We start from the raw sequence: 13,253 nt of genomic DNA, 5'->3' as shown, positions 1-13,253 counted from the left end.
AGGCGGGCAGAACAAGGCTGCACGCTCAGGGATGAGCAGCACACACTGAAGTAGGCATCATCGTGCAACTGATACGGTTCACCCACGTGTGCAATGCAGAACCTGGTCGTTAGACCCAGACAGTGTTTGAGCTCACTCCCACCGCCCCCACTACCTCGTCCCTCCACCCATTCTGTAAAAGCAAACAAAGGGGAGGGATCCCTGCAGGGCTATGGATACCGAAGGCCAATCAGTTGGCTCTAATCGCCTGGAAGGCGGCCGCCTCCATTTAAAGAGGCCCAATCTGGAGCTAAGGAGTTGAGGAGGGGCGGTGAGATGGGCGGGGAGAGCGAGAGAGGGACCGCGCCGAGAGGCGTCCCCCAAGGGAGACCGAGGACGGAGGCGTGGGGCGGAGCCAGTCCGGGGAGGGCGGGCAGCGCCGCGGCGCGCGGGATCCGGCTGACGCAGCTGGCCCCGGCTCCCCAAGACCCAGACCCGAGGGGAGGGGAAGGAGGAGAAAGAGCGAGGACGCGCGTGCGCACTGGCGCGGGGAGGAGCGGGGGACCTGGCAGCGGGCAAGAAGGCTGCGAGCGAGCCGCGAACCCGGCGGGCGCAGGGCGGCGAGCGCGCGCACCATGGGGGAAAAACCTGGGACCAGGTATGGGAGGTGGGGCCGTGCTGCGGGGCATGGGCGGCGGCTCGCGTTGAGTGCAGGGATGGTCCCCAGACAAGGACACCCGGCAAGAAACCCGGGGCCGGACGCCTGGGTCCCTAAAGGGTAGCGGTCCGGGGCCGCAAGCCTAGGTCCTTGAAGATATTGATGTGGGGGTGCGTGCTTGGGTTCCTGCCGAAAGCAAAAGCTGATAGGGATCGGGGAAATCCACGCCTGGGTTCTCGCAGAGATGTAGGAGTCGGACTACTGGGTTCTCTGCGGGCTGAGATGCTGGGGCGGAGGAAGGAGGAGCAGGTGGCCGTCCCCTAGAGCTTGTGTGCAGGGAGACTGGATGCTGAGAAGGGATTCCCCTAGACTGGTGCCCAACCAATGGAAAGCCTCCTGTCCAATACCCCGCAGTCTGGTTGTTCCCACCTGTCCCGAGGGCCGGATAGCTCTGCTACCAAACTTCAGTCTTCTAGGTTGCTAGGAGCAACAGCTTCTTCTTGAGGAAATAGAGTGCATTAGGGACCCTCCGTGAAATTGTGCTGTATTCCTATTCCCCGGAGGGGGAAGAGGTAGTATCTGCCCTGGACACACACATCCTCTCCCCGGATGTTTTCTGTGCAATCGAGGCTCCTTCCTTCCACAGATATCAGAGTTCTCTTTTTTTGGTCTATAGCAAAATCCACTTCCTGTTGTGACCCAACAACCCCAAGAGGACAGGGGGTGAATGCTTGAGTTCCAAGGGAGCAAGAGCAAAAGAATGAGTTTGGGCTCTGTGCCTCATCAAGAATAAGGGCCTGATCCTCAATAGTCACTTCTGCAAAACACAGGATCGACCCTACCACTCCCACTACCCTTGGGCTATGAGAATTTAGGCTTATAAGCATCAAGAGGACCAATATCTGAGAGAGATTATCGGAGGAATATTGGCCTCCTGGATTTGAGGTTAAACACTCCAGAGAAAGGGGAAGTCATTTACTTGGGGGAGGCCCCCAAATTTCCGTTGCATGGTTCAGGAGAGGGACTAGATGGTCCAAAGAGAGACTGCTGACTTGGCATAATCCCCTACAGTCTCATCAAATTCTGGGCCGTAGGAAATGGAGAGAATAGCAGGAAGTACAAAAGGGCATCTGCTTTAGCTAACCCCACAGCTGGGCACCTCCCTTTGTAATTCCCTTACTCTGGCTCTTTGGCTAGCCTCAGTGTGTGCCTGCTTCCCTTCCCTAACCTGGCAGCCTGGTCAGATGTAGATCGCAGACTCCAGGGCAACTCACTGAGAGTCACACTGATTGTGGCTGTCACAGCCTTCTGCCAGGGCTTCTAGTAGGAGAAAACACAGGACAGAGGGAAACCAGAAGAAGAGAGGCAGAGCCTAGGTGATGTACTAGCTGTCAGCCCAAACTGGGACTGAAATCAGAATGGTTATTCTACCAAGTCCATGTGCCTTTATTGCTTGGGGATACCCCGGGGCACCCTGTGAGTTTGTCACGTAACCCTATATGTTTGCCCTGTGATGTATGGACAGGCATATGTATGGCCTCTGGGAAGGAAGAAACAGTGGTTTTCCTAGCAGAAGCTAAAAGAGTGAGTTGAAGGAAGGATGGAACCCTGGCCAGTATTTCAGTGTGTTATCTGGGGACCCTTTCCTGGAATTACTGCTGAGGCAAAGTGCATTAGAAGAGGTAGCATGGTGCTTAGAAATGGCCAGAGCCAGCCCTGGGGCCACAAGAGAGTTCCCTATGCTCCCAGCAATGGGTGGAGGGGTCACTAGACAGTTCCCTGTGCTCCCAGCAATGGGTGGGGGTCACTAGAGAGTTCCCTATGCTCCCAGCAATGGGTGGGGGGTCACTAGACAGTTCCCTGTGCTCCCAGCAATGGGGGGGTCACTAGACAGTTCCCTATGCTCCCAACAATGGGGGGATCACTAGACAGTTCCCTGTGTTCCCAGAAATAAGTGGGGGGGTCACTAGACAGTTCCCTATGCTCTTAGCAATGGGGGGTCACTAGACATTTCCCAGCAATGGGTTGGGGGTCACTAGGCAATTCCCTGTGCTCCTAGCAATGGGTAGAGTCTAGGCTTAGATTGTTTCAGTGCCTGTATAGAAAACCCCTTCGACTGTACAGTCAATGACAGGCCAGTTGAACAATTTAACGGACTTACAGCCAGAATCGCCTTCCTCAAGTTTATGTCTGAGCCCCACCATGAACATTCTCTGTGACCTTTGGCAGAATTTTTGACCTCACTATGCTTTGGTTTCTTCTTGGTAAGACAGGAATATTTCAACCTTCAGTCATTGGGCTATAAGAGCAGTCACAATGCAATTGGAGCACTGCTGGGACCAGAACAGTCACCACCAGAACAGTTAGCCAGCATCCTTTCTCTCTCACGGATGCCTGACTGTACAAGATCCCGAGGGTCCCAGCCACCCTTTGTGAAATCACAAGTAAAATCTAAACAAAATGTGAGAGAAGCAAAATGGGGGGGGGTGATTAAAGTTGAGGCAGAATCGTCAATCCGGAGATGAGTTAAGCCTTGGACGACAAGTGGATTTTTTTTTAAGCTGCTGAGGTCAGAGATGGGGATGTTGAAGGTTCACGAAATAGTCAGATGTGGTCAATGCCTTCAGTAGAAACCGTCTGAGGGGCCAAGTCAAGGCATCACTTCAGGCGTGACCCCAGGCGTCCTTGAGGCTAGAGGTCAGTTGAAAAGTGGCTAGTTTGATTGGGTATGGTGGGTCACACCTTTTATCCTAGCTTTGTGGAGGCAGAGCTAGATGGATCTCACAGTTTGGGCCAGCCTTGTCTTCATATCAAGTTCTAGGCCAGCCAGGGTTACATAGTAAGAACCCCCATCTCAAAAACAAACAAACAAACAAATAAATAAATAGTGTGCTAGGTCTGACCCAGATATTGTGTAGCCATCCAGTTGATATCTCTTTCCAGGGAAGGTCCCCTCAGGGGAGTCTAGATGGTTCCTGGGGTAAGCAGTGGCCATTACTGTAGAGGTGGGTCAGACACCTAAGGAGCAGCGTTTGCCCTGACAGTTGACTTCCAGGGACTGCCCTGTGGGAAATACTGGGACTTTGTAAGATGTGGGAAGGGTAGAGCAGGGCTCCAGGGTGATTCCACTTCGGCTGGGGAGGGAGAAGCCCTGGTGTGGCGGTCCCTACCGAGTCTAAGGGAGGCAGTGGGGTCTCCCTTTCTGTTTTGTTAGGGTCTTCAAGAAGTCGAGCCCTAACTGCAAGGTGAGTTACCCACAGTGCTTATCCTTTGATCCTCCCTGGGCCCTGTCGAAGCCCAACCTACCCCCAGTTAATCCCCAACCCCTAGCTCCCCACTTCCTGTGACAGCTAAAAGCAGACTTCCTTCCCTCCTTAAGCCCCTTGCCACAGTCTGAAGAAGCCACAGGGCTGGGTGGGGACTGGGGTAGGTTCCTAAGCAAGCTTGCATCTCTCCTAGGAACCAACCTAGAGAACTTGGAGCTAGGAAAAGTTAATAGTTCCCCAGGCTGTGGCCTGTTTATCTCAGAGCCCTTTGTAGGGACAGCTGCTAACTTCCTGGTCTGAGTGCTCCCTGAAGACATGGGAACACATATATACATGCTCATACACATCTACCCTTGGTTGGTGGGCCGAGGTACAAAAAGTGACCCATGAAGCAGGTAAAAGCCTAAACGAAAGCTTTACTGAGTCTGGAAACTGCCACTTTCACCTTCCAGTAACACCAGGGGAACCCCCCCCCCTCCCATGATAACCCAGCCAGGGGGACCCCAGGACAGTGCCACCATCTTTGAGGGCTCTAGTGGCTTGTCACCATCCTCCCCAATTTTCCCTGTGACCCTTGACATCCTCAGCTCACCGTGTACTTGGGCAAGCGCGACTTTGTAGATCACCTGGACAAGGTGGATCCTGTGGGTAAGTTTGCCTAGAAGGGGATAGCTCGTCCTCCAAGAGTGGGGGAGGTTCCTGGCCCTGGGGAAAGGCCCCCTTCAGAAAATGAATCTGTGTTTCCCTTTCCCAGATGGTGTGGTGCTTGTGGATCCTGACTACTTGAAGGACCGCAAAGGTACTAGACCTGAGTCTAGGAGCTGGAGGGGAGGCAGGAAGAAGAAGAAATTTGATGGGTTGGCATTGGTAGGGTGTCCCAGAGAGGTGGAAGGCTGAAGCAGAAGCAGGGGGTAGGATTCAGGGGAGTCTATTGTGCTGAGGACGGGTGTGGGTGACATGCAGGGGTTACTTCTGACCTCCTCCCCTTCCCCCCAATTTCCAGTGTTTGTGACCCTCACCTGCGCCTTCCGCTATGGCCGAGAAGACCTGGATGTACTGGGCCTGTCTTTCCGCAAAGATCTGTTCATCGCTACGTACCAAGCCTTCCCCCCCATGCCCAACCCACCCCGGCCCCCCACCCGGCTACAGGACCGACTGCTGAAGAAGCTGGGCCAGCATGCCCATCCCTTTTTCTTCACAGTGAGGATGCTCCTCGTTTTCTGAAGGGTGTGGGGCATGGGGCTGCGGGACTGACATAGGGTGAGGTACCTGTTACCAGGGACTGAAACCCCCTTTTCTCTGCCACAGATACCCCAGAATTTACCCTGCTCCGTCACCCTGCAACCAGGACCAGAGGACACAGGGAAGGTACAGGAGGGATAACTCTCATAGTCTGTGAACACTACTGGACTCAGCAGAAACACAAAACACCACTAAGCTAGGGGGTGAAGTTCAGGGGGTCCTGAAGACAGGGAGGTGTCCCCATGGACATGGGTGTGCATGGTGTGGTCACTGCTTCTGGAACATGTGCCTGGGTATGCGGGTTCCTCCGTGTACCTCCATGCACTGCCGTGACCCAGCCTCTGCCAGGTGCCAGGCTAGAAGGAGACGGTGGGGCAAAAGAGTCCCTGTTTCCGTGATGGGGCAAAAGTCCACCCCTAAGGGGAATGAAGCAAGGAGGTAGGAGAGGGTGTGTTGGGAGGGTGGTGACAAAAGCCTGGGGTAAGAGGGGGCCTTTCCTCCTCTTCCCAAGGCCTGCGGAGTCGACTTTGAGATCCGTGCCTTTTGTGCCAAATCACTGGAAGAAAAAAGCCACAAAAGGTGAGAGAAACAACTTTTCTGTCTGGTGTAACCACCCCCTCCCAGTCTCATGGGACCCCAGACCCCTGTGGGAGGTAGGACTCTGAGTTGGATTGTAGTGTCTTGAAACTGACCTTTCCCCTCCTCCAACCGCCCCCACCACCACACACACACACTTAGGAATTCTGTGCGGCTCATCATCAGAAAGGTGCAGTTCGCTCCAGAGACGCCCGGCCCCCAGCCCTCAGCTGAAACCACACGCCACTTCCTCATGTCTGACAGGAGGTCCCTGCACCTAGAGGCTTCCCTGGACAAAGAGGTGAGGTGTGAGAGGGTGACAGAGTTGCCACAAAGCAGGCCAGAGTCTGGGGGAGGGGGGAGAGGGGAAGCCACAGGCAGGATGGCGGTTTGGGATTTTTTTTTTTTAAAGACCGTTGCCTCACTTTGGGGTGGAGGTGCTAAGAGCCAGGGTGGGGGTGGGGCAGAGCAGCCTCTGTCAGGGAGTACCCAGGTTAGAGCCAGTGAAAAACACGTGCAAGCTATGTAATCCCAATCCCCTCCCTTCAAAAGCTGTACTACCACGGAGAGCCACTCAATGTCAACGTCCATGTCACCAACAACTCCGCCAAGACTGTCAAGAAGATCAGAGTCTCTGGTAGGAAGTGGGGGTGGACACGGGCTTGGGAAGGACGTCTCTGCTTACAAGGGGCTTCTGCCGCTCTGTCAGCCCAGGCCATACCCCAGTGTAGGGAAACTACCAGACCGGAAAGAATTTATTCTGTTCCAGGATGGTGTGCCCTAGTGTTTATTATAGAAGGGCTGTTGGCCAGGGGCAGGAGGTGGGGGTGTGCTGCCCCTCAGTGGGGTTCACACCGTGTGGTCTGGAGTTGCGGGGTAGTGATAGTCTATACTTGGTTCCCCCGCCCCACAGTGAGACAGTATGCCGACATTTGCCTCTTCAGCACCGCGCAGTACAAGTGCCCTGTGGCTCAGCTTGAGCAAGAGTGAGTATGGAGAGGTGTGGGACCCAAGCTCAGGGGAGAGTGTGAGAAGGTAGAATCCTCAGAGCCCATCTCGCTCCTAAGGGTGTCCTCTATAGCTGGGGCTCCAGGTTGTTAACTGTCTTGAACAGGTTGAGTCAGAGCCCACCCCTCATGATCGGTGCCCAGATGGACACTACTGCCTGAAGGTGGTGAGGGGATCCTCCCCAGCCGGTCTCTCCAAGGATCTTGTTCCCTTGTCTCCAAACCCCAGTGACCAGGTGTCTCCCAGTTCCACATTCTGCAAGGTGTACACCATCACCCCGCTGCTCAGTGACAACCGGGAGAAGCGAGGCCTCGCCCTGGACGGGCAGCTCAAGCATGAAGACACCAACTTGGCTTCCAGCACCATGTGAGGGCGGGGCTGGCAGACTGGGAGACAGGGGGACAGGGGGACGGGCTTCCGTTCAGTGCAGGCTGTGTGCCAGGCTCTGTCCTAGGTGCCAGGGACGTATCAGTGAACAGAAGTGACGTGACAGAGACCTCTCATCCTAAGGAAGGGAAGACAATCAGATAAATGGTAAACTAGATAGCATGTCAGGAACAAGTGTTAAGTGGGGAAGCAAGCTGAGCAGGAGGGATGAGGTAGAGAAAGGGGCAGGCTGTGCGGATGTAATAGATTGGCCAGTGAGGGTGAACGCTGAAGGACCCAGGGGAAGGGCATTGTGGATGTGCGAGCAAACAGAGCTCCATGCAGAGAGAACTGCAAGCTTAAAGACTCGGGTGGGATGGTCCCCAGGCTGTGTGAGGAATTGTGACGTGTCACTATGACCTTGGGCACCCGTCACCCCAGAAGGCCAGAGTTTGGCCCAGGGTGCCTTTGCACGCTACACCGCCACACAGGCCCACACAGTGAGAAGGGACCACACGAAGAGAAGTAGGTGAGAGGAAGCCGCACACATCAAAGTCCCCCCGTGACTGGCACAGAGTTCTGCCTGGAGGAATGCCACGGGCCTGCCTTGCCATGGCTTCGCAGCTGATGCTGTGGGAGCCCTGGATCCCTGACCCCGCTCCCCTCCTCCCGATTGCAGAGTGAAGGAGGGAGCCAACAAGGAGGTACTGGGGATCCTGGTGTCCTACAGAGTGAAGGTGAAGCTGGTGGTGTCTCGAGGCGGGTGAGTAGAGGGAGAGCCTGGTCGTGCGGTGCTCTGTGGCTCTGTGGCTCTGTGGTGGTGGTCCTCTTCATGCCGCCCCTCTCCCTCCCTAGGGATGTCTCCGTGGAGCTGCCTTTTGTTCTCATGCACCCCAAGCCCCATGACCATATCACCCTTCCCAGACCCCAGTCAGGTGAGCACTCTCCACCCTGAGCTCCACAGAGAGGGACTGAGGCAGGGCCAGTGGGGCTTTCTGGTACCCATCCACCCATTCCCTCTCTGCCCTTCAGTGCCCCGGGAAACAGATGTCCCCGTGGATACTAACCTCATCGAGTTTGATACCAAGTAAGGAACACTCCCTGCCTTCTTACTTTGATCCTCTAGGACAGAGATTCCCGTATCCTTAAATCCACCTTCATACCTTGTGGGTGTTTCCTTCTGGTGGGAGAGACTGGTAGAAGTATCAGATCAGATGACTCAGCCTGTTGAGGCTGCCGCTGATGCCCCTTGTCTCCTGTGAACCTCTCTGATTCTAGCACCACTCAAGCGCCTGACTCTAGGATGGGGTGGGGGTGGGGGGAGCAGAGTGGGAAGCCCAAGGGACAGTCAGAAGCCCTTACCTCAACTACTCCTTATTGTCACCAAGCTACGCCACAGACGATGACATTGTGTTCGAGGACTTTGCCCGGCTTCGGCTGAAGGGGATGAAGGATGACGACTGTGATGAGCAATTCTGCTAGGAAAAGGGGCTGGGAGAGGCAGTGGCAGGACCAAGGCCCCACTGGCAGCCTCTCCTCCGCCCCCATCCACCCAGGATTCGCACTGGACCCATGACTTGTTGAAAGCGGGCATTAATCTTCTGCCTTTGGCGCTGCTGCCCTGGCCCTGTCCCCTAGGGTGGCAGGCTGTGTGCACACCTAAAGTTTTGGGAAGGAAACACTGAAAATAAGGAGTAATCGTAGAGAAAAGTAGTAGAAAGAACTCCCACATTTCGCCTCGTATCAACCCGCCCCCCAAGTCACCACTTCTGCCTCCCAGTCCTTGAAGATGAGACTTTGCCGGGGGAGAGGGCGAGGCCGTTTCTTTGTTTCTGAGCACAGGGAAGAAATAAACCTTTGAATAGGCCTGAGTGTGCACGTGTTTCCTCCACAGCGTTTAAAGGGTGCACAGTGCGCCTGCCCATCCATGATGCTTTTCTCTGCGTCTGCAGGGTACCTCCCATGGGTTATCAATAAATGTTTACTGCATGACTGTGCAGTGCCTGTGTCCCAAGGTAAATATTGAAACTTGAGGTTGGCGCACACTCCAGTGTAGAGCTTGGTAAAGCCACAGAGTCAACTTAGTCATCTACAGGGAAAAGGGTAACTTCCCTGAAGGCCCTGGGAACTGGGCGGAGCAGGCTCTTTTCGGTTGAAGCTGGCAACATGCGACCACATTGTGACCTTGTTAGGTTTGTCTCTGCTGTTCCTTCTGGTTTGTGAAGAGGTCTGCTTCTGGGACTGGGTAACCACATCTGCATACCTCCCCGGACAGATGCCATAGGAGCAACATCAGAAAGAGTCACTGTGGGCCAAAACCAGGCCGGGTGGGAAGGAGCTATTCTCACCTCCCACGTCACCCACTGCAACTCCTGCAGGTGACCTTTCTGTCCTAGTCAGGGTTACTGTTGCTGTGATGAAGCACCATGACCAAGGCAAGTTGGGGAGGAAGGGCTTTATTTGGCTTACTTTTCACACCATAGCCTGTCATTGAAGGCAGTCGGGACAGGAACTTAAGCAGTAGGAATCTGGAGACAGGAGCTGATGCATGGGCCATTGAGGGGTGCTACTTACTGACTTGCTCTCCATGGTTTGCTCAGTGTGCTTGTTTTTAATTTTTTTTTTTATTTTATGTGCACTGGTGTTTTATCTTCATGAATGTCTGTTTGAGGGTGCCGGATCTCCTGAAACTGGAGTCACAGACAGTTGTGAGCTGCCATGTAGGTGCTGGGAATTGAACTCAGGTCCTCTGGGAGAGTAGCCAGTCCTCTGACCTGCTGAGCTATTTCTGCAGCCCCTCAATGAGCTTTCTTTGGAACCCAGGACCACCTGCCCGGGGTGACACCATCCATAATGGGCTGAGCCCTCCCTTATTGATGACTAAGAAAAAGCCCTACATGCCTGTCTATACCCTGATCTTACGGAGGCATTTTCTCCTCTCTGGTGGCCCTAGCTTGTATCAAGTTGACATAAACTTAGCCAGAATGCCTTTCTAAAGGCTCCATCCCATGAGCAACCTTGACCCACATCCCTGATGTGTGCCAAGCATTGTATAAGGGCATACAATCTATAAGTCACTCCCTGTGTCCCAAGAACAGGAACTGAGAATGCATGAGTGAGCTGTAGGTTGGGATTGGGGGATGATTCCCCTGGAGGAAGTGAACTTCAAGCCAAGAACTGAAAATGAGTTAGGGGATGTACAAGGATAGACGTTTGGGACCATGGCAAAGCCTCATAAAGGCTGGGAGGTGTGTAGAAACTCAGATCACGGACCCAAGCAGCCAACAAGGAGTGTTCATTTATCTATCTATCTATCTATCTATCTATCTATCTATCTATCTATCTATCTATCTATCTATTTATCTGCAGGCTTTAAGTGTGGCCAGAATGTCACTGACCTTGCTTAGCTGATCCCAGGCCATTGCCCCTACCCATGCTGGGTTTGTCACAAAAGGAACTAGCCCCTGTTAATCTTTGCCTCCAATGTCCCTGACTCCTGAGATCCTGCTCCTTGACCGTTAAGGTCGTGGACAGAGCTTCACCAGGAAAACCAGTCCTCTGGGAGGCAAGATAAAGATCCAGAATTAGGTTCTTCAGTCTCAGGTCCTGAGTCAGAAGATTCAGAGGAAAAATCCATTACTGGGTTGGAGAAATGATGCCTTTAAAAACAAAACAACAACAACCAAAAAAACCGTTTTCAGTACTGTTTAGAAGGCAATCCACACACATGGTTTAAAAAAAATATTCACAGTATAAAATGGTAAATAGCGAACAAGCAAGCTCCCTCCTGGCCCATTCTGGCCCCAATTTCTCTTTCCTACCAACCACCACCATCCTTGTTTATTCAAAGACTGGTCTTTGTATTGAGTCAAATGTAAGCAGGCTTTTTTTTTTTTTTTTACTCACTGCCTCGTCTCAGATACAGGGCAGCAAACCATGAGCTCAGCTCAGCTCAGGCTGCTTCCACTTGATAGTGCTCCCCAGAAGGGGCTTCCTGAAGCCCTGCTCCGGCCACCCTTCCTGTTACAGAGCAGCTGCCAGTCACTGGATGATGCCATTTGTTTGCTGGTTTCCTATGGGCATTCTGAATGTCCACTTGTTTTCAGTTCAAACAGTTTTGTAATAGTTCCTCCTACAGATCCATCTTTCCGGACATGTGACGTATGTTTTAGCACAGCCCTGAAAGGAGGGCTGCGGGCTGGAGAGACAGCTCAGCAGTTCAAGGCCATGGGCTGCGCTTGCAGAAGATCCCGAGTCTGGTTCCCAGCACTCATGTCAGGCAGCTCACAAGAGAATAGAACCTCCAACTCCCAGGGATCTGATTCTCTCTTCTGGCCTCGATGGCACTTTTGTTCATGTGCACATAACCTTCACATAGACACACATACATAAACATATTTTTTAAAAAGAGTTACTGGGTCATAGAGGGTGAGCATATCTCCTATCATGCCAGTGCAGGTAAAATACAGTATTACCTGTCTCATTTTTATTTATTTTTTTGAGACAGGGTTTCATTACATAGCCCTGTCTGTCCTGACACTCATTATATAGACCAGGCTGGCCTTAAACTCGCAGATCTGCCTGCTTCTGCCTCCTGAGGGCTGGGATGAAAAGCAAATGCCACCATGCCTAGCTTTTTTTTCTTTAATGTGTATGAGTGTTTTGCTTGCATGTATCTTTGTATCACATATGTGCAGTACTCATGGTGAGGGTGTCAGATCCCCTGGGACTGGAATCACGTATGTGTGGTACTCATGGGGAGGGTGTCACATCCCCTACATCTGGAATCATGTATGTGTGGTACTCATGGTGAGGGTGTCAGATCCCCTGGGACTGGAGTCACATATATGTGTACTCATGGTGAGGGTGTCAGATCCCCTTGGACTGGAGTCACGTATATGTGGTACTCATGGTGAGGGTGTCAGATCCCCTGGGCCTGAAGTCACATATGTGCGGTACTCATGGTGAGGGTGTCAGATCCCCTGGGACCGGAGTTACAGGCAGCTATGAGCTGCCAGGTAGATTGTGAGAATCAAACCTGGGTTTTCTGAAAGAACAGCCATTGCTTTGGACCTCTGAGTCATCCCACCTGCCCCAAGTATTACTAATCTCAAGTTACATTTTTTTTATTATGACTGAAGATAAACCCAACTTACTGAGCTGACAGTCATTTATTTCTTTTAGGGAATCGGGTAAGTGGGGCAGTGCTGGTCTCAAACATAGGCACCTGAGCGTGCGAGGCAAGTGAGCTACATCCATCCGCAGACTCCTTGAGCAGATGATAAGCTCTTAAGGGTATAGCAAATCGAGCTGGAGAAACAGTGCAGTGGCTAAAGGTGCTTGTTATGCACACCTTTAATCCCTGCACTCGGGAGGCAGGGGCAGGTGAATCTCAGTGAGTTTGAGGCCAGCCTGGTCTACAAGAGCAAGTTCCAGGATAGCCAGAACTGTTACACAGAGAAACCCTGTCTCGAAAAACCAGGAAAAAAAAACAAAAACAAACAAACAAACAAAAAACAAAAGATGTTCATTATCAATCTTGAGGACCCAAGTTCAATACCCAGAACATACAAGGCAAATTGTCCTCTGACCTCCACACATGAACCATGGCACATTCACACACACTCATGTAATACAGATCTTTAAAGTATACAGCACAATCATGCCATGTAAACTAGTCGAGTCTCGGATGAGCACTGCATGTTTTCTCCCATGTGTGGGAAGTTAGTCTAGAAAAGGACTGATAGGTAAGAAGGGGTCCGTGGGGCAAAGGGGCTAAGAGGGTAAAAAGGCAGTGAATATGGTCAAAATGCACCATATATGTGCATGAATGGTGTAATGAAACCTATTATTGCGCACAATAAACTGAGCATGGTGACACACACCTGTAATCCCCATTCTTCAGAATCAAAGGCAGAAGAACTAACTCAAATTTGGGGTTAGGCTAATCTATGCTGAGAGTTCCAGGACCGCCAGAAATACACAGTGAGACCCTATCTACAAAGCAAAGACATGCTGGGTGTGGGTGGTATCTACTGAAGCAGGCAAATCTCTGGAGTTCAAGGCCAGCTAGAGTTACAGAGGGAGATCCCATCTCAAAGAAATAGCAAATGAACGGAGTACAGGCGAACAAACGAACAATAACGTGTACACGGATG

General features: G+C 52.4%; 1 protein-coding gene across 2 annotated transcripts; it reads left to right on the top strand.

Annotated features, from left to right (window-relative positions):
• The first annotated feature begins 478 nt into the window (after nt 1–478).
• On the top strand, nt 479–8,962 carry Arrb2 (arrestin beta 2). 2 transcript variants are annotated; one of them, XM_038327835.1, is made up of 15 exons: nt 479–637; nt 3,852–3,882; nt 4,491–4,551; nt 4,658–4,702; nt 4,907–5,103; nt 5,212–5,271; nt 5,657–5,724; nt 5,884–6,022; nt 6,274–6,358; nt 6,635–6,707; nt 6,958–7,095; nt 7,775–7,858; nt 7,951–8,030; nt 8,128–8,182; nt 8,484–8,962. In XM_038327835.1, exons 1-15 carry the CDS (start codon nt 615–617, stop codon nt 8,575–8,577), a joined length of 1,233 nt encoding a protein of 410 aa, XP_038183763.1. In that variant the 5' UTR covers nt 479–614; the 3' UTR covers nt 8,578–8,962. The 2 variants fall into 2 exon arrangements, with proteins under 2 accessions (XP_038183763.1, XP_038183764.1); XM_038327836.1 differs by lacking the exon at nt 479–637 and having other exon boundaries at nt 3,866–3,882; nt 4,356–4,551.
• Nucleotides 8,963–13,253: the final 4,291 nt, after the last annotated feature.

This window comes from Arvicola amphibius, chromosome 4, assembly GCF_903992535.2.
Source record: "Arvicola amphibius chromosome 4, mArvAmp1.2, whole genome shotgun sequence".
In the NCBI taxonomy this organism is placed as follows: domain Eukaryota; kingdom Metazoa; phylum Chordata; class Mammalia; order Rodentia; family Cricetidae; genus Arvicola; species Arvicola amphibius.
This window is presented reverse-complemented; position numbering and strand designations above follow the sequence as displayed.

What these genes read in the sequence shown, in the direction of transcription:
- Arrb2 (XM_038327835.1), top strand. Translation starts at nt 615, where the DNA reads ATGGGGGAAAAACCTGGGACCAG. An exon ending in GGGGAAAAACCTGGGACCAG is followed by an intron (nt 638 to 3,851) that starts GTATGGGAGGTG and finishes CTGTTTTGTTAG; the next exon opens with GGTCTTCAAGAAGTCGAGCC. An exon ending in CTCATCGAGTTTGATACCAA is followed by an intron (nt 8,183 to 8,483) that starts GTAAGGAACACT and finishes ATTGTCACCAAG; the next exon opens with CTACGCCACAGACGATGACA.